The sequence below is a fragment of the Sylvia atricapilla genome, chromosome 7, assembly GCF_009819655.1.
Source record: "Sylvia atricapilla isolate bSylAtr1 chromosome 7, bSylAtr1.pri, whole genome shotgun sequence".
NCBI lineage: Eukaryota > Metazoa > Chordata > Aves > Passeriformes > Sylviidae > Sylvia > Sylvia atricapilla.
Genome location: NC_089146.1, coordinates 1,698,875 through 1,723,345, shown reverse-complemented (window position 1 = coordinate 1,723,345; position 24,471 = coordinate 1,698,875). Strand labels below are relative to the sequence as shown.

The 24,471-nt window shown below is 46.5% G+C and overlaps 1 protein-coding gene across 7 annotated transcripts in view; it reads right to left on the bottom strand.

Moving 5' to 3' along the window:
* Positions 1–24,471, bottom strand: part of AGAP1 (ArfGAP with GTPase domain, ankyrin repeat and PH domain 1) — a 303,821-nt gene that overhangs the window by 24,036 nt on the left and 255,314 nt on the right. For 4 of the 7 annotated variants that reach the window (XM_066322379.1, XM_066322377.1, XM_066322378.1 and 1 more), the window contains 4 exons: positions 23,053–23,130; positions 14,065–14,219; positions 12,534–12,624; positions 7,008–7,230 (listed from right to left, as the gene is read on the bottom strand). In XM_066322379.1, the coding sequence (XP_066178476.1) occupies positions 7,008–7,230; positions 12,534–12,624; positions 14,065–14,219; positions 23,053–23,130 (547 nt within the window). The remainder of the gene's footprint in view (positions 1–7,007; positions 7,231–12,533; positions 12,625–14,064; positions 14,220–23,052; positions 23,131–24,471) is intronic. The other 3 variants (XM_066322381.1, XM_066322380.1, XM_066322376.1) reach the window with 1 other exon arrangement.

The following is a 24,471-nucleotide window of genomic DNA, read 5'->3' as shown; positions in this document are numbered from 1 at the left end:
GCAGCCTGGAGTTTACTGGCAGCGGTGAATCAGTCTCTTTATTTACGTCTGCGTTTTGAGAACGCGATGCCGCCGTAACTAATAATTTATCCGTTTTCCTCATTATCTCTATGAAATATCTGCTGTCCAAAACAGAGCTAATAGAACTCCAGCTCGCTGGGCGTCGTGCTGCTCAGTGGAGTTCAGCCACCAGGAAGAGCAGGAGCGAGTTTTTATTGATCCCTTCCCAAAGTCCAAGCCGCAAACCTTAAGTCAAACCTGCGGTCCCCGAGCAGCTGCTGGGCCGGCAGCAGCCCAGCTGTCTAAACTTTATTGGCAGCAAATGTCATCCTTGCACACGAACCGCCTGCCTGGAAGAGCCAAAGGCACATCTTGGGCTATCACATCCCATCACGCTCCCCGACGAGATGTGAAAACCGGAATGGGAAACGTCAACAGAGTCCGGCCGCGGCGAGGAGCGGGGCATGCCCGCTGACAAGCGCGCCGCCGTGACAGAGATGGGCTTGGAGTTGCAATTAGTGGCACTGTCATTTTCGGGCGCTCCTGCCAATTAATTAAGCCTGTCAAATGGAAAAACAGCGGCATTCACATGATAATTTATATCGGGAGAGACTGGCCCAGCAAAGCCGCCGCCGCCGCCAACAAAATCCCCTCCGAGCGCTTCAGGAGAAAAAAATAATAATGAAAAAATATATAAAGAAGTGGAAAGGGGAGGGGGGAGAAAAGAAAGAAAGAAAGTTAAACTGTCCTTGTTATAATTGTTAACTCTGATCGCTCAAGTAGAAGACGGGCTGATTAAAACTCCAAACGAGCCCCCAGCTCGCTTAAATCTCAGAGTCCGGAATGATAGAATCAGAGGAGTTTATTCATACCATTAAGCCCCAGAGAACTTAATTGAAAGAAGAGCATAGCCTGGACCTTGACAAGCGGGAGGTCACAGTAATTGCTGCCGGACATATTTAACATTAAGATAATCAGGCCATTAATTACCCTTTGGATCATTAAATCAGCCAGTTGCAAAATGAAATTTCTGCCTCTATTACTCACTTGAGAGACCACAGGGGTGGCTTTTAATTTATCAGTGAGCTTGAGATACAAAGGACCAGGCTTGGGGAGGAAGGAAAAGGGGGAGAAAGGAGGGGGTTTGCTTCAGCAGAGGCAGGAATATCAATCCGCCATGCTTGGTGATCGTGGCAAATTAACTAGGTAAGATAACCTCAGCTTCTAAAGGCAGAAGCTGGGGGTATGTAAATAGATGAGGGCAGACAGGGAGATCAGAGCCTGCACACCACTTAGCAGGATAATAAAGGAAATCATCCTTGATTATCAGTGCTAATTTGGACACTGCCGGTAGCTTGTTATGCGTGTTCTGAGTAGCATTTAATTAATTCAATTGCTTGTTAATGAGGGAAGTGACATGTGGGGAGCAGATGCCACCCAACTGCAGATGGGTTCTGGTCAGCCCTTCACAATAAAATCTTTTTTTTTTTTTTTTTTTTTTTTTTTTAATCTTCTTTCCTTTTTTTTTTTTTTTTTTCCCCGAATTTATTTTTAAAACCCCCCTTCCCCCAGCCGTGGCACGGGAAAGGTGTGAGGCGTGGAGGAAGGAGCACCGAAAAGGCACAAAACACTGACCTCATCAGGCCAAGATCCGCCACGGAGCCAGAACTGCTGATCACTCAGACAGAGGTACCCCTGCTCCCCCAGGCTCCATCCCTTCCTTCTGCCACGAGCCCGGGAGCAGCAGCACCACAACCTGATGGCCAAAAGGAGCCGTCAGAAGGTGAGGGAGAGATGGAACACAGCAGCCCTGTAAGATCCGGGCGCGTCTGAAGCGCTCCGCTTCCCTGGGCTCGGGCATCCATGACGAAGGATTTGTTATTTTACAAAGAAAAGGATTCGTATTTTCATGGAAGGCACGGTGTCGTATTTTCCATCCCAGTCGCTCCCCAGTGACCAGCTCGGTGTCACGGCCGCTCTCCTCGGAGCAGCACAAGCCAGGCTGTGGTGCAGGACTGGAAAACTCAGCTCAATACAGTGCAGCTGCATACTGCTGTCCCTGACACCATTAAGCCGAGCTCATCAGTGAGCAAGGATCAAACTGGATCTTCCCTTGTAAGGTGAAAGTCAATTCCCAACACTGCCAGCTCCCAACTCGTGGCTGCTCAGCCAGTGCTGGATTTTTCTGTAACCTTTGGTACCCAGGATAAACAGAGAGACTGCTGAGCAAACAGACCTGAGCACAACTGCTCCTCAAGCAAGCCCCAGTTACAGAGCTCGAAACTATGTCTGAACTTCTGCCATCCACTCAGCCCTCCATTCAAAACCAAAACGTTCATGGAGTCGGACATTCCACCCGTTTGTGAATATTCTCAAAAAGGTGGAACAGTGGAGCCCTACCTGTGCGTAGCTAATGCAGGTAATTTGGAATTGTTTGAGTAGCAGAGCAAGCAACGTGGCTGGGATGGTGCCTGGATACGACCCTGCCTTCCCTCAGTCTGCCCAGCAGCTTCCAGCCAGCGGAGGTGGCACATCCATCCCATCATCCCCAGGGAGACAGAGATGGACTCCTTGGGAGCTCAGGGAAGAAGGGAGCAGATAACCATCTCCCGGAGCGGGCAGAGGGACGGGGGCACCTTGTCTCATTTGCTAAAGGCCAAGACCACCTTGGGAAGTCAACGCTGGCAAATGAGTCTGCAAACCAGAAGCCTCATGAGCACGAGGAGAAAGCAAAACGAACGAGGTGTGTCCAGAAAAACGCAAAATATCCGGTAGGAGATGGACACGCTGGTTCAAAAGGCAAAGAATTCCCAAGCTGGTTTCCCCACATCTCCAACATTCCTCTGCGGAGCTGCTCAGCCCCACAGGGCTCCTCCAGTGCTGCACCACTCCAAAGCTGTGCTGTGAGAGTGTGCTTACACAGTATCAATAGCAATTAGAGGGAAAATCCTGATCCCATCCCCAGCCCCAGTTAATTGTCGCAACATTGATTTACTCTAATTTAACTTCTCACTCCAAATTAAACCCGCATTACCCAGGGAGGGACCGCAGGCAAGCTCCCCCCGCTCGCCCCCTCCCCTCCAGGACAATAAATTTAATATTGAATACACTTGGAAAAAAAAAACCCTGGCGGTTGTTGCAGGATCCATACTGAAAGATCTTTTTCCTCTTTTCACTCGTTTTCTTTTTTTTCTTGCTGCGAGTAATTAAAAGATGCTTTTCTTGACTAATGATCCCCCTGTTTAGGAATGGGAAGTCGATACTCCTTCACCAGCAGTCAGCTTCAATTTGTCACAGGCCTCCCGAAGTTTGAGCGGCGTTCTCGGGGCTGCTGGTAATTGCTGGAACCAATTACCAGCTCTCCAGAGCTGACCTAATCAGGGACCCACAGACACCAAAGCTCAGGGGCCAGCTGGTCCCTGTTCCCTTTCACACTCAACTGTTTGCCTGCGCTTGAGTTTTCTGCTGCTTGCCCAACTTCCTCACCGCAGCTCGTGTTTATTCCTCCTTCCTCCTCCCAATCCCAGCAGCACCCTCAGCCCTCAGCACTGCTTCACCCTGGGCCACTTCCCCGGGGATCCTTCCTTTGGGAGCACACCTGTGCTGTGCTCCCAAAACCTCCCCGTTCAGGGCCAGAGGCCATCCTGCATGTTGCTTTTGATCTACCGGCACCAAACAACCCTGAGATCCGCCAGAAGAATTCCAGCATGGTTCAGGGTTGCAACGGGCCTTGAAGTCCCTCTCATTCCATCCCCAGCCACGGGACACCTTCCACTAGGCCAGGCTGCTTGACTGTCCAAATGGATGTGACCTGGAATGTATTAATGTTGGAGGATATACCTGGGCAATATATCCCTGATCAATGCAGGAGGGATAACGCCTTTTGCTAAAGAGCTCCCGGACTTCCAATTTTACACACTCTCCAATCTCAGAACCTTTTTGGCTTTCCAAGTAAGTGTCCAGGTTTATCTTTTCCCATGATTTGCTTGTCTGAAGAATCTGAAGTGCATGTGAGTGGGCTAGAAAAGGACAGCAGTATTTCATGTGGTTTAATCACAGAATACTCTGAACTGCAAGGGACCCACAAGGATCATGGAATCCAACCCCTGGCCCTGCAGAGACACCCCAACAATCCCACCCTGGGCATCCCATGGAGTGGTGTCCAAGCCCCACTGGAGCTCTGGAAGGGTTGGGAATGTGCCCATTCCCGGGGAGCCTGGGCAGTGCTCCAGCAGCTCCTTCAGGAGCTGTCCCTGGCCTCAGAGAGCAGAGATGGGAGCTGTCCCTCACAAGCAAGCTGCATGCCATGATAAGGTCCTGAATTTGATAATATCTTACTTTGGAGTGGGCAAAATTACTGAAGGGAAGCTGTACTCACAGCCTGCCATAGATCTGTTTTCAGAAACACTGGTGACATTTTTCTGGATAAGATTCCTTGATTCCCTCATTATGCCATGACCTAGAGCAGCCATTTGGCAATTCCTCCTGCCAAGAACCATCTCCATGGACCCCTTCACCCTTTCCTCTACTCCACAGACACACACCGGATGCCACTGCAAGCATACAGGGAACAGTGCCAACCTCTCCCAGGCTGAAGGGACTGCTTTGAAAGCCACATCAACACTTTCAGGTTCCTTTAAGTCCAACCTGTGAACACTCCTCGAGCCTCCCAGCCCAGATATTCAGTATCTGTGGAATAGCTCTCTACTTCCTTTGTGTGTGTCCCTAGAAATCTGTGGGTTTCTACTGATGGCTTCATCTCCAACAGAAAGACACAACATGAAAAGGTGAAGCCCCCGTGATGCCCTCTGAAAGTGTCTATTAAGGGCCCATTCACAGAATCAGATTCCCAGAATGGTTTGGGGTGGAAAGGACCTTCAGGACCGTTTCATTCCACCCCCTGCCATTCCAGGGACACCTTCCACTATCCCAGGCTGCTCCAAGCCCCATCCAGCCTGGCCTTGGGCACTTCCAGGGATCCAGGGGCAGCCACAGCTGCTCTGGGCACCCTGTGCCAGGGCTTTGCCACCCTGCCAGGGAAAAATTTCTCCCTAATACCCCATCCAGCTCTGCCCTCTGGCAGTGGGAAGCCACTCCCTGCGTCCTGTCACTCCATCCCTTGTGCAATGTGTCCCTCTCCACTGTCTTGGATTCACCTTTTCCCCCTTCAGTCCCTCAATGACAACAAAAGGACGGTTTGTTTAACCTTCCTTTCAGGTCCATTTTAGCTGCTTCCAATAGAATTCCTCATGCAAAACTCCAAGCTGCAGTGAGAGTGTGGAAAGCAGAGCCTCTCCCTGAAGAACTTAAATTTATTTTCTTGCCACAGCTTGAAGAGAAGGACCGTGATGCTGGCAGAGACCAAAGGGAAGCACAAAAGGAGGCACGTGCTTGGAAAAAGCAGAACTCTCTGGTATTTATGTGAAGAATTGCATTTCAGTCCCTGCCTCGAACAGCAGAGGAACGGGAGCAGCAAAACAAGATTGCAATTCCTTTGTGGGAAAATTTCCAAATCATACTAATTCTACTTTTCCCAGCACCTCTTCTATCACGTAAGCGTGAACCTGGACACAGAGCTAGAAAATCCTATTTATAAAATGAATCTTTTTGTCCAAAAGTGGTGCAGTGCAGGAGAGAAAGTGCAGTGACATCAGTGACAATCAGAATCAGGTGAATATAACCAGGAAGAAGCACAGAAACAAAGCGGTAGAATTAAAATAAGCCCGGAGTACGAAATACTAACTAAAAAAAGTTGATTTTCTAGAAGTAAAATTCAATCCCAAATAAATTATTAATTGAAATGGATGGTGCTCTTTTCATCAGTCACATGGATTTTAGATTTTTCATGATGTTTACTATAAGACTACTGAAATAATATGATTTTTTTTTAATAGAATTCCAATTGAGTGCAAGCATTTTCCTTTCAGGTGTTTAGAACTATGGCTCCATCTCACCTCAGCAGTAAGGAGCAATATACATTTGTGAGGTGCAAGAATATAAAATCTCTGTATTAAAGTGATAATAATGACTGCAAGTTCATTTCAATCCACTTGATGAAATCATTGTGTTTAATAACACACAGGTGCAGAGCAGACATCCCATTCCTGCCAGAACAAAACCCCTCTTTGGGGCTCCCTGAGCACTTTTAAATTCACAGCCATTCATCTAAGCAGCCTGATTAATGTAGTGGCTTCATTCTCGAAGATGAACCAAAGGTGGCACCACAAATTCATTTTTCAGGGCTAACGAAATAATGCAATAAGAAAGAGTTGACTTTATTACACACAACAGCACAAAATACCCAGCCCTCTGCTGCAGGAGGTGGCCCAGGTACGGTGATCTTTCCACCTGATCCAAAACTGGAAAAAGTATTCTCAAAACATCTGTCTTTGACACTGACCAGATTAATTAAGCAAAAAAACCCGCTATAGTTTTAAGTAGGACAAGACATCACAGGAAAATTTTCACTGTGTGGGGCTGTGAGAGGCAGGTAAAGTGCTGTTCTCAAAGGAAACACCCCCCAGCAAGCCATGGCTTCACATAAATCACACCAAAAAAAAAGTGATCAAGTCCAAAGCGAGCAGGACTTGGAACACCCCAGAGCAGAACCAAAGACCTGACAGCCAGGTACAAATTCCCAAGTGACCCTGAACCCCTGAAGGGAGACTATTAATGACAAACTGGTAGTCCAAGAGACAGGAACTTTGTAGCCCACCGAGACAAAGGAGCACATGCCAGGATAATTTCGATGGAGGAAGAAGCGGGCGGGAGGTTTCCATCTCCCACCGAACAGAAAACTGCAGAGCTGCCGAGGAAACCCTCACGGGAGTGAGAAAGTAACGAGGTCACCCAACTTTTGCCACCCCCCACTCTGACACACGTTCCCCCTGGGCATGCAGCAAGGGTATAAACGATGGATAAAGGATATGAACAATGATTTTTCCACCAGGGACAACTCAGGAGCAGCAGCGTCCCGTGCGGGGCGAGGCGGAGCGGCGCACACCCACCTGGAGGAGTCTGGGGAAGGCTTCACGTGCCCTTGGCTGTTCTCCTCCCACACACTGTTGGCCAGCTCGTTGCCAATGGCCGACATCACCTTGATGAGCTCGATGGGCCAGTCGTCCAGGTCCAGGGAGCGCACCCGGGACAGGTGCGTGCCGAGGTTGCGGTGGATCCCTGAGCATTCGATGCAGATGAGGGCTCCCAGGTTGAGGCTGGCCCAGTCGGGGTCTGCGGGACAAGGGACACAGCAATCAGCACGAGGGAACGCCCAAGAGAACTCCGCAGCTGGTGTTTGTGCGGGAAGGGTTTGGCTCCAGGGGTGGCTTTTGTCCCAAAGCACAGCTGGGAGGTTCTTCCACTGGAGATGCCGACCCTTCGGAGGAAACCTCAACGAGCAAAGGAAAATAAAATGTGGTGTCTCAAAATATGTACCACTCCACCTCCAGTCAAAAAACCCCCGAGGAATTAGAGGGGAAAGGGGAAACAAAGGCAACAGAACCATGGTGATGGGTAAAGGATGATGAAGCAGTGAAGAAAGCCCCTGCTGGGGAACCCAGAGCTGCTCGCAGTAAGCTGAAAGGGAAAAAGCAGAAAAAACCCAGAGCTTAGAAACAATTACCTTGTGCTAACTACATCAGCTCCCTCAATACCCATGCACACCAGCGGCTACGTGGCTCTTCCATCTGACTCTTCCTCCATCTCCAGGATCAGGGAGATAAACACCAAGATGGAAATGACCCACTTGGAGCAGCCCCAGATCCAGGGCACGAGCCAGAGGGATTCTACGCACCCAAAACAGCCCCACAAAGGGTGAGACTGGGACAAACCTGACACAAGATGGGAAATTCCATTTCCCAACACGGTTCAGAATGCTTTTGCCGCTGTCCTGTGCAATTTAAATCCAGATTTGTAGGGACTGACCTCTCTTCAGGAAACGTTCACCTGAACAAATGCAACTGAAGACACATGACAGGAATTTTTGTTGGTTTTTTCCTAACCCCCTGCTGTCAGATCTTTTCTTCATGCCTTACTCTATGCATCCCAAAGAAGTACTACAAATGCCAAGCAGGAAAATGGGGATTTAACTAAGAGGGCAGGCATATTCCTATCTAAATAAAATTCGAGGTTGACAGAAAATGAATATCCAGAGTTTCCTTTTGTTCTGAAAAATTAATCCAAAGACTTGTCTTGCCTTTGTGTAACCCACAGCTGAAAAGCTATTTCTGAAAGGTAAAATACATGGAAACGAAACATTTCCTAGCTCTTTGCAATGTTGTGTTTGGACAAAAAATAGGAAAAGAAAGCTGGTAATTTTAATTGTTAAGTCCCACATTTCACTGAAGGCATTTACTGACATTTTTCAACCAATCCATTGAAACCTAAAAAAATGCAACCAAGAAAAAAAAAAATCCCCCATCTTATTCCACTTGAGCAGAAAAACACATCTTCTGTTTAAAAGTTCCTGTCCATACCAAGTCTTATCTTATATATACTTTAATATCTACATTATAGGTATACAGCATTTCAGACCTCCAAAGCATCAGGTGAGACAGAACTCCTGCCATGCTTTCCAAGCTTTTTGGTACAACAACTACAACAAATTCCCTATTTCTTCAGGTACCTCCATGGCTGTTTTGCCAGTGGGGGAACCAGTGGTGTATCTGAAACACACTAAAAAAAAACCCCGAAACTGCAATTTGTTGGTATCAATTTGAACACAGCAAGTAGTAATTTGAAATTTGCAAACTGTGATTCAGATGAAACCCCTGACCTGCAATGGCCAGGGTTATCCTCACAAAAATCCAAAGTGCAATCAGCTCTAAGAGACACGAACTGAGAATGAGGCTAAAGAACGGAATTTACCAACTTACATTATTCCAGTTATTCTGACAGAACTGGTGTTAAGGACCTGACCTCCCTCCCAAACACCTCTCCTACTTCATCTTGTACTGAAAAAAACCTTTAAATATTCACTTGCTTCAGAGCATCACAGAATGGTTTGGGTTGGAAGAGCCTCTCAGTTGCCAGCCTATGACTGAAGGAGTCCTCCAAAACAACGACCAGGAAGTTCCATGAAACTTTACCAAGATTTATTTTCAATTTCAGCAATCTGACAACACACAGCTGACAAGGAGGAAAGGCAAAGGCTGAGCTTGTTATAGAAATGGAAATTGTTATCACCAGTTCATACCACAAGTGGTTAGAAAGCTGTAACTATTCAAGGTTGGGTTTTTTTCCTTTTTAGATGATACAAACCCAGCTCCCTTTTCCTGCTGATGGTGATTCTGAATTGGTGGATGCTCATAAGCACGTGGCAGGTGTGGATATCAAGGCATGGACAGTAAAAGGAAGAAAAAAGCCCGCTCAGTACAGCTAGAGCTGCTTTACTTAAAATTAGTCAAACAAAAAAATGAGCTTCTTAGCACCACTGAATTTATCCAGATTACAATTTTCAGCTGTCCATATTCTCAAAAATTCTTGGCTCGCTCCTTCCCTGAAAACCTCTTCCCCACTCTGACTCGCTCCTCAATCAGCTTCACCGCCTGGAGGTGAAAACTCTCTTAGGAGAATGACCCCTCCCCACTGTCTCCTGAATCCCTTTGGATCCAAGGAGGCTGATGAAAGGCTGAACCTTCCCGAGGTCAGCAGCTCTAAGATATCCCTGGGCTGAGCAGAGGGAATTGCTGGAAGGAGGAGCAGAAGAGCCAGGGAAAGAAGAAGCAGGGGTGAAGGCATCTCGAGTTGTGGCAGAAGAGAGAGAACAGTTTGCAACTCTCTTGTTCTTTGAGAGGTTTTGGGGATTTTTTGTATTCTGCATGAAAAATTGAATTTTGTGATGGGTAGGACAAGATTGCCCCAATTATTATGTGAGTGTTTGGTTTTCAAATACAAAATACACCAGAGTAAGTGATCAGACTCCTGGACTGGAAAACTCATGATGAGAATCCATGTTTTTAAACCCTCGGTATTTTCTCCTACAACAGCAAAAACCTGACATTCCATGTTCTCAGATACCTTGAAAGAGGTGACTCATATTTATCCTCTGGCAGAGCCGAAATTCAGCTAGGCTTGCCTAAACAGTTGGATCACCTTGGGTGGCTTTTCCAGACCAAGTCAGCACTGGGACTCTGCTGCTTTGGGAAAAGGCAACACCAGTTTCCTTTTGAAACCTGAAATCAGATTTTGGGCACTAACTCCAGCTCCTAAAGAGTGCTTTGCCTCTACTCTTGCTCTGGGATGGGAATGTTAAAAGGAGAATATTGAATAATTTCAGCTGGAGGCTGCCAAAGGGCCAGGATGCTGGCAGCACACAGCTGCTGGATTAACATCCAACAAGGCAGAATTCCCTGGGGAAACAAAGTGCTGCATCAAGCGCTCAGAAGGTAAAGAGCTCCAGAAAGAATGAGACTTCTGAAGTGGAAGATTGATGGCTCTTGAATGGAGCTGAGGGATGGCAACATGTCACACTCCTGTGCTCCCAAACATCTGGCTCTGTGGAGATGCAAACAGCATCGGAGCTCCACGGAGTGTTGGGGTTTGTGATGTTAAGTGCTCCAGGGGTAAGGACCCGCCCAGGCAAGGCAGGAAGGGAGGCAAGGGAATGAAGCAAAGCCCTGAAGAAAAAGCAGCAGGCTGAGGTTTACCTCCCGTGTATGCGTGTTTACATTTTAAGATCCATCACTTTGGAAATATCTCACATTTTTCCAAAGTAACAACAGTGGCCTAAAAATCAGGAAGGTCAAACAGCAAGAGGAATCAAAGAGGGTGTAAATTATCTCTGAGAAGACAAACAAGTCCAGCTGAGATTCCAAACTGCCCCCCCATAAAAGCTACACGACAGAGTGTTGCCAAAACGGGCTGTCCCTCTCTGCCCTCTCCCAGCAATGTGTTCCTGGCACATCCCTGCTGCTGGCACCACGCACAGGGCTCAGCTTGACCTCTGGGCAACCTGGCTGAAAACCAGACTGGCTGGTGGGGGGAAGGGAAAAACACCCAAAAACCAACAGGAAATGAGCACTGCTTTCTTGCACAAACGTTTTCCTGCTTAACCACCCGGCCCAGCTGCCCAAATCCTGGAATATGTGCATGGCTGGGGAGAGAAACTCAAGCCTTGGGGATAGTGTGGAGTCTGGGTGGAGCTGAGGTGGATCAGAAGGATGTTGTGGGTGTGGAAGTTGTCTGCACTGAAGGGATTCCATCTTACAGATATATAACATGACCCCCCATAAACATAAAGCCAGAAATATATTTTATTTGTGTCTTTTATAAATATGCATCTAGTTAGCAAGGCTAGGAAAATGGCACCCAGAGGGGAGCAGGACCTGCCACCACTCCCACCGTGGGCTGCTCAGAGACAGCACCGAGTGCTTCAAATGAGCTAAATATCCCTGAAGGTACTCCCAGACCCCCTCCTCCCCATCCACAGCACACCACCCTTCCTTCCTTCCTCCTGAGCTGCATCAAAGCTTTGGGGGACATCCCAATGACTGCCGGGTCACTATGAAAGCACACTTAGAAATAAGACTCACTCTGGGCTCCAGGTGCTAAAATACCACTCAGACCAACCTTTTCCCTGGTTTAGCACGTGCTGAATCACTCAGAGTGAAAGCAGAGACCAAATCGTTGAGGCAAAAGCACCTGCACTTGTGTACAAATGCTCTTTTTACACTGGGGGTGTCAGAATGGCTTGGACCACAAGTCAAAATCCCAAGTGGCCGATCTTTAAAAACAAAAATCACACCTGAAGAAAAACAAGTGAATATTTTTCCATTGTAAATTGCACGTGTAAAAATCACAAGGAAAGTTCTGACTTCCAAATATCAAAGAAATAAAAATGCACAAGTTCTCCGTCCTTCAGCTCCTACCACTAATTGCTTTAGAGCAAGAGAACTTCCTTTCTGTGGCTTTGTTGCAAACCCCTGGAACTAAAGAACTCCAGAATAATGGCCTCAGTCGGGGTTAGTGAGGTGAAGCACAGCTCAAAGTATTCCCGAGAAAAGTCTTCTGAACACTAAGTAAATGTTTTAAAAAATAAAAGGGGGAAAGAAACACAAAAGGGAAGAAAAAAAAATTCCAAAATCAGTTTTCTAGTACCCAGATATAATGAGCAATGACTTTGGTTTCTTCTGACAACCAAGCCTAAAAAACCAAACAAAAAAAAAACAGCAATTAAACCGTACGCCTTTGAAAATATCACCACGGCACATGTGCTCTCACCACACAAACCAGGAGGGAAATGGAAGGGACTGATGTCAAACAGCAAACTTTTTGCCTTTTCCTTGAAGGGAAGTACAGAAATGCCGACACTCAACGTGAAGCGACGAGGGGAAAAAATTAGGATGCACTTGATGTGGCAGACATCGGGCATAAATGAAGATCAAACAGGTCTGGGTACGCAGACTCCTTAAGGAAGCAGGAATGTGCCCACAAGAGAGGGGACGTGACCCCAGGGAGGCCAGGGCTGGGCGCTCCCCCAGGTGCTGGCCGAGGAGAGGAGGTCAGAGCTGCAGGCAGGTACAGGCTGTACTCACTCTGTGCCTCGCAGTCCACGCAGTGGGAATTGCCTCTGATGTTCCTGATGGACTGCAGGGCCATGGCCTCGTTCTGGCTCGTCAGCCGCGACTGCGGGGAGGGGAAGACAGCAATGAGCAGCAAGAACCCAAAAACCCCAAAGGACACAGCTGTCAGCCGAGCGAACAGCAAACCCCAAAGCTCAGACCAAGGTCGAATGAACACGGGCAAGAAACCTCAAGGCTTGATTTGCCTCTCAAGGATCCTTGGGCGTCTCCAAGACTTTTGGGGTCTCCAGCCTGGATTCTAACAGAGAGGGAAATCGAGCTTGAGGATGAACCCTGCTCTTCCCAAGAGCAGCAGCCACACTGTAGGTTTGTTTCTTGAGATAAATGAGACAAGAATATTATTTTACAAGATCAATTTATTTTATTGACGTCTGTGCTTGTGCTAATGAAGACTAAGGGACGATTTGCAGAAGCGGCTGGAACTTTTTCATTACCCAAAGGTCAGATTTCATCTGCTGGCTCCCATTTCAATGCTCCCCATGATGCCCTGCCTGTGACCTCTGCTTAAGGAGACTCCCCTGATGTAAGGTCAGCTCTACCCAGATAAAAACTGCCTTGAGGGCTCCTTGAGGTGTGATTTAAGTGATTCAAGCAGGACTTGTGGATATCCACGTGGAGACACAACTTCCATGGGACACCTGCTAAACCTTTTCAGCCATCTGCCCTTTGCTGCTCCAGCCACTTCTTCTGACATGCTTTGGGAACCCAGCAAGAAAAACCTCTCTGAGCCATTGCCCAGCCACTCTTTATTCTTTTGTATTAATCTTTTTAGGTAGGTGTTGACGTACAAACTTGCTCTTCTGTGCTCTGATAACACACACATATCAGAATGTGTGAACCCATGCAAAGCAAGAAACATGTAAGCTGTGATTTTCCTCCATCTCAGGAATAAATGTTGGAAATAAACCCACTTTTTAACACAAAATGGGAAGTAAATTGTGTTATGATGATGGTAATTACTGGTGTTTGATCCACTCTGGCACACCAGAGCAATGAAAGCAGGCATTCATTTAAAAATGTGAGCACCTTCCTTGCAGTATAAAATCACGAAAGACAACTGTTAGGTGGGTAATATTAGATCCTTTAATATTAAAGGATCTACAGTTCTGGACAATTACTGGCCATTCCTTTCCCTCAATCACCACTCAGCACTTTGCTCTCTCCTGTGAAGTGTTTACAGACACCTGCACTCGAGACACAGAAGTTCTCCCAAAAATGAGCACTGGCTGAAGACATTTTGGATTTTAAACATTTGTTTTGACAGGAAAGGCGAGCGAGTTCCTTCTGTCACCTAAGGAAAGCATTCCAAGGGGGAAAGCTGCTCCTCCCAGGCCACGTTTTAACTCAGAAAGCTCCAACCCTGCTCAGCTGCGGGGTAACATACACGAAACTGAGGAGTATGGGTTTAAAATTCAGAACTTGCTGTCATCCTAACGATCACCTAACCCCTGGCTCATTGCCAGCATCACTCTGTGCTCCATACCTTGTTCTTGCTGCTCTCACAGGACTGTAAACTGGCCAGGATCTGGCTCTCTATGGCTTGGACCCACGCGTCCCTCTCCTCATAGGTGGTGGCTTCAAAGTGCCAGGTCTGGCCGGTCAGAGAGACGATGATAAACTCGAAGTTTTCTTCTTGCTCTGGAAAACAAAAAAAAAAAAAAAAAAGGAAATGTAACAGGAAGAAAAGATTATGTTAAGGATAGTGAAAGGTAGCTGAAACAACCTTGGCTGGTAAGAAATTTTGTTGTACGATGTCTTTAAGCTGAAGGAGGGTAGATTTAGATGGGATACTGGGGAGAAATTCTTCCCTGTGAGGGTGGGCAGGCCCTGGCACAGGGTGCCCAGAGAAGCTGTGGCTGCCCCTGGATCCCCGGCAGTGTCCAAGGCCAGGCTGGAGCAGCCTGGGATAGTGGAAGGTGTCCCTGCCCATGGCAGGGGTGGGACTGGCTGATCTTGAAGGTCCCTTCCAATCCAAACAATTCTGGGATCGTGCAAATCCTGCATCTGCAGGTCTGGACACAAGGTTTGAGGCTGGATCCTGCCCTGCACAGTGCACCAGGAAACAACGAGGATCCACTGCTTTTTGTCTCCAAACGCTATGCAGATGAAGCACTGGTTTGGGTAAAAACTCAGTCCCTGTGTTTGTGAGTTTGGAATCGAGCCTGTGCCTTAATCAAACACAAAGTGGCCAACAAGCATCATTTAGATTTAAACCTGAGGTGATAAAAGCTGCATAATGTAAAAATCAAAAGGTGCCACAAAATAAAAGACGAATGGACCACAAAGAGCTGAAAATACAGAAGTAACAATTTACCCTCTTCTTTCAACCAGTTTTTACAAGCACAGATACATTAAAGCACATGTGGACATTTTCTCCACTGCAGCATAAATACTGGGATAATAATAATAATTACTGGGCTATAATACAGGATTAAAATCAGTTCAACCTATTCAACATCCACGTCCGACATGGGAGATGAGAAAATGATCTGAGAAGCCAGGAGAGAGGGTCAGTGAAATATCCTTAGGGCTACTGGAGGATAAGGACAAGTATTCAGGCCAGAGGAGCAGCACATGGAAATACCAGCAGAATTGAAATAAAATGGACACACACCCCACCTACACATGGGACACCAATGCCAAATTAAAAAAAAATCAAGCTGAAACAAGAGTAAGTGCAATTGGGAAGGGCTGGCACAAAGCATGAAAGGAAAAGAATATTAGAGCACAAAATTCTAGTGAACATCAGCCCTAACGAGTTTCAGAAAGAACATTTTGTCCGATAATGACTTATTACATATTCAGAGCCATGACACGACTGTGCTCCCTCATCATCCATAAACATGCAAAGATCAGGGACAAATCCAGCACCACGTTTAAAGACAGCACTGCTGCCTGCTGCCAGTTGTGCTCCCAAGCTGTGGGACAAGGGCTTTCCCTGGATAAGCTCCACGTCAGCAAGGCCAGCACCTGCACTGCTGCAAGGATGGCTCAGAAACAGCAGGAGGTGACTTGGCACCTAACACGGAGCTGAAGGTTATCTCCTTCAGTGCAGGAAGGGATCTGAAGCAGCAGGTCTACTGAAAAACAGTGCATGGGATTAGTGGGAAAAGAAATGGAATATCCAGAGCTGGAAAGGATCCAAGTCCAGCTGCTGGTTCTGCACAGACATCCCAGAAATCCCACCCTGTGCATCCCTGAGAGCATTGTCCTGCAGCTCTGGCAGCCTCAGGGCCGTGCCCATTCCCTGGGGAGCCTGGGCAGAGCCCAGCATCCTCTGGGGGAGGAACCTTCCAAAATCCAACCTCAACTCCCCTGACACAGCTCCATGTCATTCACCTGGGTCAAAGATGAATGATGCAACTGCGCAGCTACAACTGCTCCGTTCTAGCAATACTGTGTTCCAAACAAACAGGCAGAAACATTATCCAAAATGCCATGAATAAATCATGGACAAAGCCTCATTTATCAAGCAGAGCTTTCAGGGATTCATGAGGAAGATCTAAGAGGAACTACTCCACAATAAATGAAGTTACATCCAGTCCTGTGCATTGTCTCCTGCAGGACAACACAGTTAAGGTCTCTGCAGCACCACTGAATCCTCTGATCTCCTCTTTAATAATGCTGATCATGCACAGGGAGCTGGTTTGCCCAGGAGAGCTACAGCACATTTTCAGGAGGGGCTGGAAGGACATTTTGAGGTCCAGAGAAGAAAATGGAACTGGGGAAGGGGCTGGAGCCCCAGGAGAGGCTGAGGGAGCTGGGACAGGGGCTCAGCCTGGAGAAAAGGAGGCTCAGGGGGGACAGCAGCAGGAATTTCTCCATGGAAAGGGTGCTCAGGCCTTGGAAGGGGCCTTGGAGTCCCCATCCCTGGAGGACTTTAAAAGATTTGTAAATATGACACTTGGGGACATTGATTAGTGGTGAACGTGGCAGTGCTGGACTAACTGCTGCACTTGATGATCTTGTAGGCCTTTTCTAACCTTAATAATTCCGTACTTCCATATCCACTGAAGCTTCAGATTTACCCCCACAAAAAGCTGTGCTGGTTGAAACCATCTTCCCCGATTTTTTCTGCTTGAACACAGCAGTTTTTTTTCTTTTTTCCCCCCAAGCTCAACAGTGAAACAAAGCAGCAGTGCCTGCTCCACGTCACCCCCAGGGCAATTCCTTCAGAAGACAAGGAACAAACCTGTTCCTGTACGTCTTTAAGCACAGCACGCAGGAACAGGAAAATCCAGGCGGGAAGGATGGAATTGTTCACTTTTACTCTTCAGTCAAATTATAGGTTTGTGCTATTTAAATCCCTGTGAGCCCAATCACAAAATTTTATTAAACACTTTTCCATGTTTAACAGTTATTCATGGAAAGGTCCACTATAATAGTATTTTAGCACTATCAACCTGTCGAAATCAACCTGCCCAATTACTCCAAACTACATTAATAACACCGGATATTACACTAATTGTGTCCAGTTTCTATGCAGACGAGGTCCCATGGGGCTAATTTTGCATCCTCAGGGGCAAGCAACTCAGCCATCAGCCTGATTTCACCAGGAATCCCTCCTCATTACACAAGCCCAGGCTGTCAAACTTTTTTTTTTTTTAAAAGAAAAAAAGGTTAATGGGCCAATCAGTCATCAATTATTTCCTGGAAGGGCAGCAGAGGAAGGGTTAAAGTGTGAAGAACCAGCTGCCACCGACTTCCATTTGGAAGTTATTATCAACAGGAGATGTCTAAAATGCTGTTGTTGTTTGTTTTGCCCTTTTTTTTTTTTTTTTTTCCCTTAAGAGGGAAAGGTGGCTGGGATGGGAAATGAGCCCAAACTGTGAGATTGTGATGATACAGAAGAAAAAGCACAAGACATATTTTCTTTTAGTGGAAGCAGGCACAGAATCAGTGAATTTTAAGGTGCCCAGCTGTGGCTGCCTCATCCTTGGAAATGTTCCAGGCCAGGCTGGATGGGGCTTGGAGCAACCTGAGATAGTGGAAGGTGTCCATACCCGTGGCAGGGCTGGAATGAGATGGGCTTTAAGCTTCCTTCCAACATAAATCATTCTGGGATTCTGAGGACACTCTTCTCACCATCTCTTTCCACAGTCAACTGCATTTAACCCAAGTTCACACTCGTTTTGCTCTGCCAAAGATACTGCCACGGCCCACCCACTTCTGGAAAACAGATAAAATTTCTGAGGAGCAGCAATGGATTGTGGAAGAAAAGACAAACGTTCAGGGCACGGCCTCGCTGCCTTCCCCTAGCCACGTGTTTGTGACGTGGGACTGAGATCAGGTTTAGAAAACCACACTGAGAATTACCACAGGATACAATTAGTCCATAACTTGTTCCAGAGAACTCCATTTTAAGTCTAGGGAATGTAGGGTAAACACATGTCCAGAAGCACTCACACTTCTTGGCATCTCTCAGGAGTGGCTCTAAATCAAGTGCACAAATCAGCTTGGTCTCTATTTCCAGTCCCCATCTATTCTGCTCTCAGGATTAAGAACTGCATAAATAACCACCGACACCTTGCCCCGGTGATGGGCACAATTCAAAGTCACAAAATCCTGGAAGATCAGGTTGGGAGGGACCTCCAGGATCAGCCGGTGCAGCCTTTCAGCACGGAAAGTCAACGGGAGGCGAGGGCTCCTCTCTGCCGTGCAGAAATCACACCCACCATAAAAGCTGGCGTTTAAACAAACAGATACGAGGAATCTATGAATATTTTTCCAGAACCAGGAGTAAGACTGGACCTTCTGGCTTCCAGGCTGTGCACTGGTATCTCTGCCCAGCCCAGCTGTCTGGTACCAGAGGATGCTGGTGCTGCTGCTAATTAACAGTAACTCGTCCTGCACATCTGGAGGGGGTGCCACTCACACAGGAAACACTTCGCAGGAACAAGAAGTCAAGTGCAGCACCAAAACCCCCCCGAGGGCGTGTTTCCAATGCTCCAGAAGCACCTTCAAGAGCTGAGGTTGGAGCCTGAATCCCAGCCAAGCCTGCATCAAGCGACACCCAGACCTATTTAAGCTCTTTTTTCATCGCCTCCTCCTCTCTCTCCTGAAAATCTCTTCTGCTCAAGCACCATAACCCTTCATCCTTTCCAAAGGAGGGGAGGGAAGAGCTGCTGTGCTGCCCTGCGAGGCAAGACGAGTTGTTGACAATGCACAATTTGTTTACAACGTCCCACACACGTTAGGTCGGGTCACCTTTTGCCACTTGGTGTGAATTACCCCCCTCACTTGGCAGATAAGTATGTTTATTAGCAGCCTCAATTAAGGAAATATTTGTGCCATGTCCCACTGGGCATGGCTATGCTAATACTTCTCTCCCCTTTCCAAACCTAGTGTCTAAATCTAATTAGTTTTGAAAATCAACCCTATCAGGACAAGGGAGCTCTGCTATCGCTTGCCCACAGCTCTTGGTAAAGGTTGTGCTCCACTGGAAGAGTTTTATTCTGTTTTAGATCACATTTATCTGAGTGGTGGTGGAAAGCTGAGGGCACTGAAGCCCTCTGCCTCCACGGGCTCAACGTTTTATTTGGGTGCCAAGACAACGCAAGTTCAAAAATTTTTAAAAATTCAGTTTTAGGCAGACAGGATGTAACTCCCTGCAAGGGCACGGCACCACGGCAGCAACAGCATCACTTTGAAACCAAAGGTAGCTTGGGACTTTGTGAGTATCCAAACGAAGAAGTTTTCCCTCAGTGCCCAGCAAATCCAACGGAAATCACACAGGCAACGGTGAGGAGGAGAAAAACCAGGATTTAATATCGTTACACGCATGCAGGGCACAGTCATTTAATTCCTTAAGACAATCCTCCCTGCTGTGCTGCAAAATCATAGAATCACAGAATGCTTTGGGCTGGAAGGGAACACAAAGAATATCCAGCTCCCACCCCTGCCATGGGACACCTTCCACTATCCCAGACCTCTCCAAGCCCACTCCAACCTGGCCCTAAATCTGTTGATACAGCAGAAAAAATTTTAAAATATTTTAATAACACTGCCACGATGACAGGTACAAGCTACTCTTAAAACCAGAGTGGGGTTTGTTTTGAGCAAAACTCACTGCCACTACCCGTATTTCCCCCTAAAGGAGGGAAGGATTGCTCCAAGCCTGGCTGTCTGCAATAGGGAGCACATGGGACTGTCTCATTTGTCAGTGGCTCCTTATGGAAAACCCCCAAAACGTCAAAATTTGAGCGTTTAGACAAACTCCAAAACCAATAAAAGTAAGACTTCTGGTAATGAGGCAGAGCTGACCGAAGAGGAAACTGCAATTTTGTGGCAAGGTGGGAGCTGGGCTCTGCTCCCAGAGGACAGAAGACAGGAAACAGCTTCAAGCTGCGGCAGGGGAGGCTCGGGTTGGACATCAGCAGGAATTTCTCCATGGAAAGGGTGGCCAGGCCTTGGAATGCAGTGCCCATCCCTGAAGGCGTCCAAGGAAGGCCTGGACATGGCACTCAAGGCTCTGGGCTGGGGACAGGGCACAGGCTGGACTCCGTGGCCTTGGAGAGCTTTTCCATCCTCAGTGATTCTGGAATGGCCTCAGAAGGTTGAGTCCTTCAGCTGAGATCCCAGCCCTGGTGAAAATCCCACCCAAAACATCACTTTTGCTGTGAAACAGCCGAGAGAGAGCAGCCCCTCTAATTGGGATGCTCAAGCACAGAGTCCCCCTCCACTGGGGACCACTGAGGCCTTAGGATTTGAGCTTTTATATTTTTCATCTATTTGTAATCCTGAACTTCTTTAGTGTACAACTCTAAACTCCATAGACAGGGCTAGCTGCTCCTTTCCCATTTTGGTCAGACACAATAATTCCTCTCCAGGCCTGGGAATCGAGGACACCTCTCTGCCTCAGGCCCTGAGAAATGTAAAGGAAAGTGAGTTGAGGGGGGCAAACTTGGGGTAAATGACTTCATTACCTGAACCTGTAATTGGAAGATGAACCCCCGATGTGCAAATGGACCAAACTGATAAAAGCATGAAAGCCCACGACCCATCGTCCCTTATTTTGGGGTGTAGCCCCAAAAATGGGGGCTTCATCTGCCCAAAATGCACCTGGAGGCCCTTCCATAAATTTAACAGCTTTTATTTCCCTGATTTTCTCTGGCCTCTGTTTCTAGGAAGCCCAAAAAGGCATCACCATCACCTACCTTTATTACCTGCACATCATTACCTGCACAGATGTGCCCACCTGGCAGCCCACACACAACACCCCAACAACACCAGGAGGGTGTTAAAAACGACTGGAGAGCTCTGCAAACCAGGGCTGAACCTGACAGAAACGTCTGTGCTGCGTAAATAGGTGTGAGTGCGACTGAGCAAGCGTGTGCCAAGGACCCGAGCAGATTTGTTATTCTGGACTGTCATTTCCCATCATCGTTCTCTTTTTTGAAGGCATAATTATCTAAACATGTGGTTTTTAATACTTACAGTGCTCATTAACTCCACATTTGCATGGCTCACCATTTCCAGCTCTCACACAAAAGCCTCACAGTACCAGCTAAAAGCCATGAACATTGAACCTCCAGCTTTTGGGGGTGGGGATAAAACATCCAAAAAATAATACACTCGCCCAAATTTAAAATTTCATTTTGATGCTGTGTCTCAAAACTTTTTTGGGCCGTGGCCAGCAGGACCATGTTCCCACACCTAGGTGCCTTCAGTGCTTGGTTTGATCAGTAAGCTGGAAGACTCCTCAAATTAGAACAGGTCCTAAAAGAATTTGATCTGTGGAACATGGGGGAATTCCATGCATTTGTTCCTTTGCTGCAGTTTATTAACAGGTAGATAAAAAAATCACAAGCTTCTCAAGCATTAAACCTGTAACAACAAACACACCTCATCACAGGTATATATAATTGAGCTGGGAGGTGTAAACAGTAAATAGAAAATTTAAAATTATTAAAGTGTCTATATGGAATAAAGACAACCCCAAGACTTATGAATGTATTTGACAGTCTCTTTCTGTTTTTCATATTTTGAATTCATATCTGAAAAGACAACAAAAGGCTCAAACCAGCCAGTTTAGCAGCTCTGAAAGGCAATAATTTTACACTTAGGCTGAGAAATGAAATAAAATTATACTTCAGAAAAAAAAAAAAACCCCAAAACACCAAACCAAAACGCTGCCATAACAAGCTGGAATAAAACCCCACTTTTGTTTCCTGTGCACACTTTGGCAGGGAGGGCCAGGCCCCCGCCAGCAGCCTGGGCTGTAATTGTGCAAAAAAAGGACGGTGATATAAATCACCAAAGGTTAATGATCAGGATGTGAACAGAGGGACTTGTTTACAGAAATAGCATGCAATTTAAAATTTACAAGAGATTTAATGCCACCGCTTGGCAATCACTAAAATCAACAGCCCAGAAAACAGTGACATTAAGAAAAATATTACAGTTATAATCATTCCAAAATAAGTCAATTAGTGTTAGGGCATGCGCTTGCGATTACTTGACCCATTTGGTTGGCACTTAAGTGAAGAGAAAAAAAAAAAAAAATCCCCCTCCCTTATAGCGAGATTACTGAGTTGTGACCTATTTTGCATTCCCTACTCCTTGCACCATCCCTCTTCCATGCTGCTGGAGATGGTGGTGGTGGGTTTTGTTCTCCCCCCCTCTCCTCCTTGCTCGGCTTCCAAGTCATTCTGACCTTTGACATTTGTAATAATAAGAAAAAAAAAATATATATATACGTTCAAAAAAAAAAAAAAAGTTGATAATTGTGTTGTTCAAATGAAGGTGGAGGGGGGAGGGGGGGGGAAATAAATACATAAAATTCCATGTGCTATTATACAAAAGGCATGACGGCTGTCTTGGATGGGGGGAAAAAAAAGCAATGTAAGTCAATTTGTGAACTTTGGCACCGGGTGACCTTTAGAAATACAACAATATCCAGAATTTACAAGCAAGAGTAGCACATGCAAATGACCCGGCACTGTCTCGCCTCTGGATTAGAGCTGCAAAGAGCATTATGGAGAAGGCTTGCACAAAACAAATTAAGATTGTTACTTAAATGTCATGGCACACTATTGTATTTGGCTACAGATCATTACACCTGATACTAACACTTTTAAAAACCGTAATAACTTGGGAAATATTACATCGAGTGCCCACATGGAGAAAGGGAAAATATATATATGTATCTCTTAAAAAAAAATAAATAAAGGGAGAAAATGGGTTCCTGAAGTAATTTAAACATCACCACTCCACGACTAGAGGGAAAGGTCAAAATTTAAGTAAGCTGAAAGGAACATGAATGGCAAAATAAAAGGCACCAACAGAAAGATGAAAAGACCGAGTGGAATGACTCTGCAAACACGGGGTGGAAACAAACACGCATGCTTGGGGCAAATCTCATTTCCAGGGGGAGAGGGAGAGAGGCAAGGAGGGAAAAATTCTGGAGAAGTGGGTTAAAAAACTGGGGGGGAGAGAGGAGGTGTTTGTCTGGGACGGGTGGGTTTGTTACCTTCGGTGTTGGTGCTGCTGCTGCTGTAAATATTTCGCAGGCTACCAACACGGTTAAGCTTCCAAGCTTTGCGTTTGGCTGCGTCCAGAGAGCAGGAGGGGAAGAAAAAGAGAGAAAAAAAAAAAGAGAATAAAATAAAGAAAAAAGAAGGGGGCGGGGGGGAGGGGGCAGGAAGAAAAAAAAATAATTTTCTTTTTCAATGGAAAAGGGGAGAAAAGAAACATCAAAAAGCATGTGAAGTAAAATACAAGCACGAGCCTGTTCACACATGAAGAGCTACACACAGAAAATGCACACAAGGACCACTCAGCCCCTGCAATCCACAGCTGATGTGGAAAACCTCGTATTCAGAGCGATTCTTCTTTCAGTCACCACAACATGACACGATTTGACAAGATTAAATGGATCTGCTATTGGAATAGACAAAAGGGACCAGCAGAAGTTAAAAAAAAAAGAAAAAAAAAAAAGAAAAAAAAAGGCGGGGGGGAAAAAGAAAAAATAGGCAGGAAGTATTTGTGCAGAAGATACAGGACTGGACGAAACAGCTACTGTAAAATGTGAATTAACTGAAGACAAAACACAGCCAGAAAAAAGCTCTTTTTCCTTCAAAAGCCTGTGGGGATCACTTGGTGCCTGGACTTCACCCTTAAACCTCCTTTTTACATCATCACCTTTAGAAACTGAGGTGATGATGTAATGGCCTTAAACCCTTGTACCAACAAATGTTTGTTGCACTGAGCTCAGAGCAAGCAGAACCATAAAATCCCAGAATGGTTTTGGCTGGAAGGGACCATACAGCCCATCTTGTCCCACCCCCTGCCATGGGCAGGGACACTTTCCACTATCCCAGGCTGCTCCAAAATTCCTCCCCCACTGCAAAATCGAAGTGTTTATTTGGAAAGGAGGGGGAAAAAAAAGTCTGTTCTTATAGAGAATAGCAACACCCACGTTCTATTAGAATTGACCCAAACTTAGAGATCCTCTGAGCAGCTGCTTCACAATTAGCAGAAAACATCGCTCAAAAGCACTCTGTTCCCAGGCTCATCAGGGGAGAGCACGTTTCCACCTCCTTTAGAATCTTCAGAACGCTTTGGTTAGGCTGGGTTTCATCACACAGGAAGCAGAGGAAACATCTGAGTACACCAGGACACCCGACAGCAGTGGCAGGGACCTGCCGGCATTACCACATCTGGAAGTGTGTGAACAGCATCTGGATGTGGGACAGGGTTTCGCGGTGAACACGGCGCGGCTGAGCTGGTGGTTGGACTCAGAAGTCTTCTGAGGGGCCTCAGACCCTTCTCCCTCCCACCACAGACGTCCCTCACTCTTTAGGATGTCATCAACACCCCACAACACCGCCAGTACTGGAACACAGTGATTTAAACAATTCCCTTCAAGATTTATGAGGGCATTTCTGTA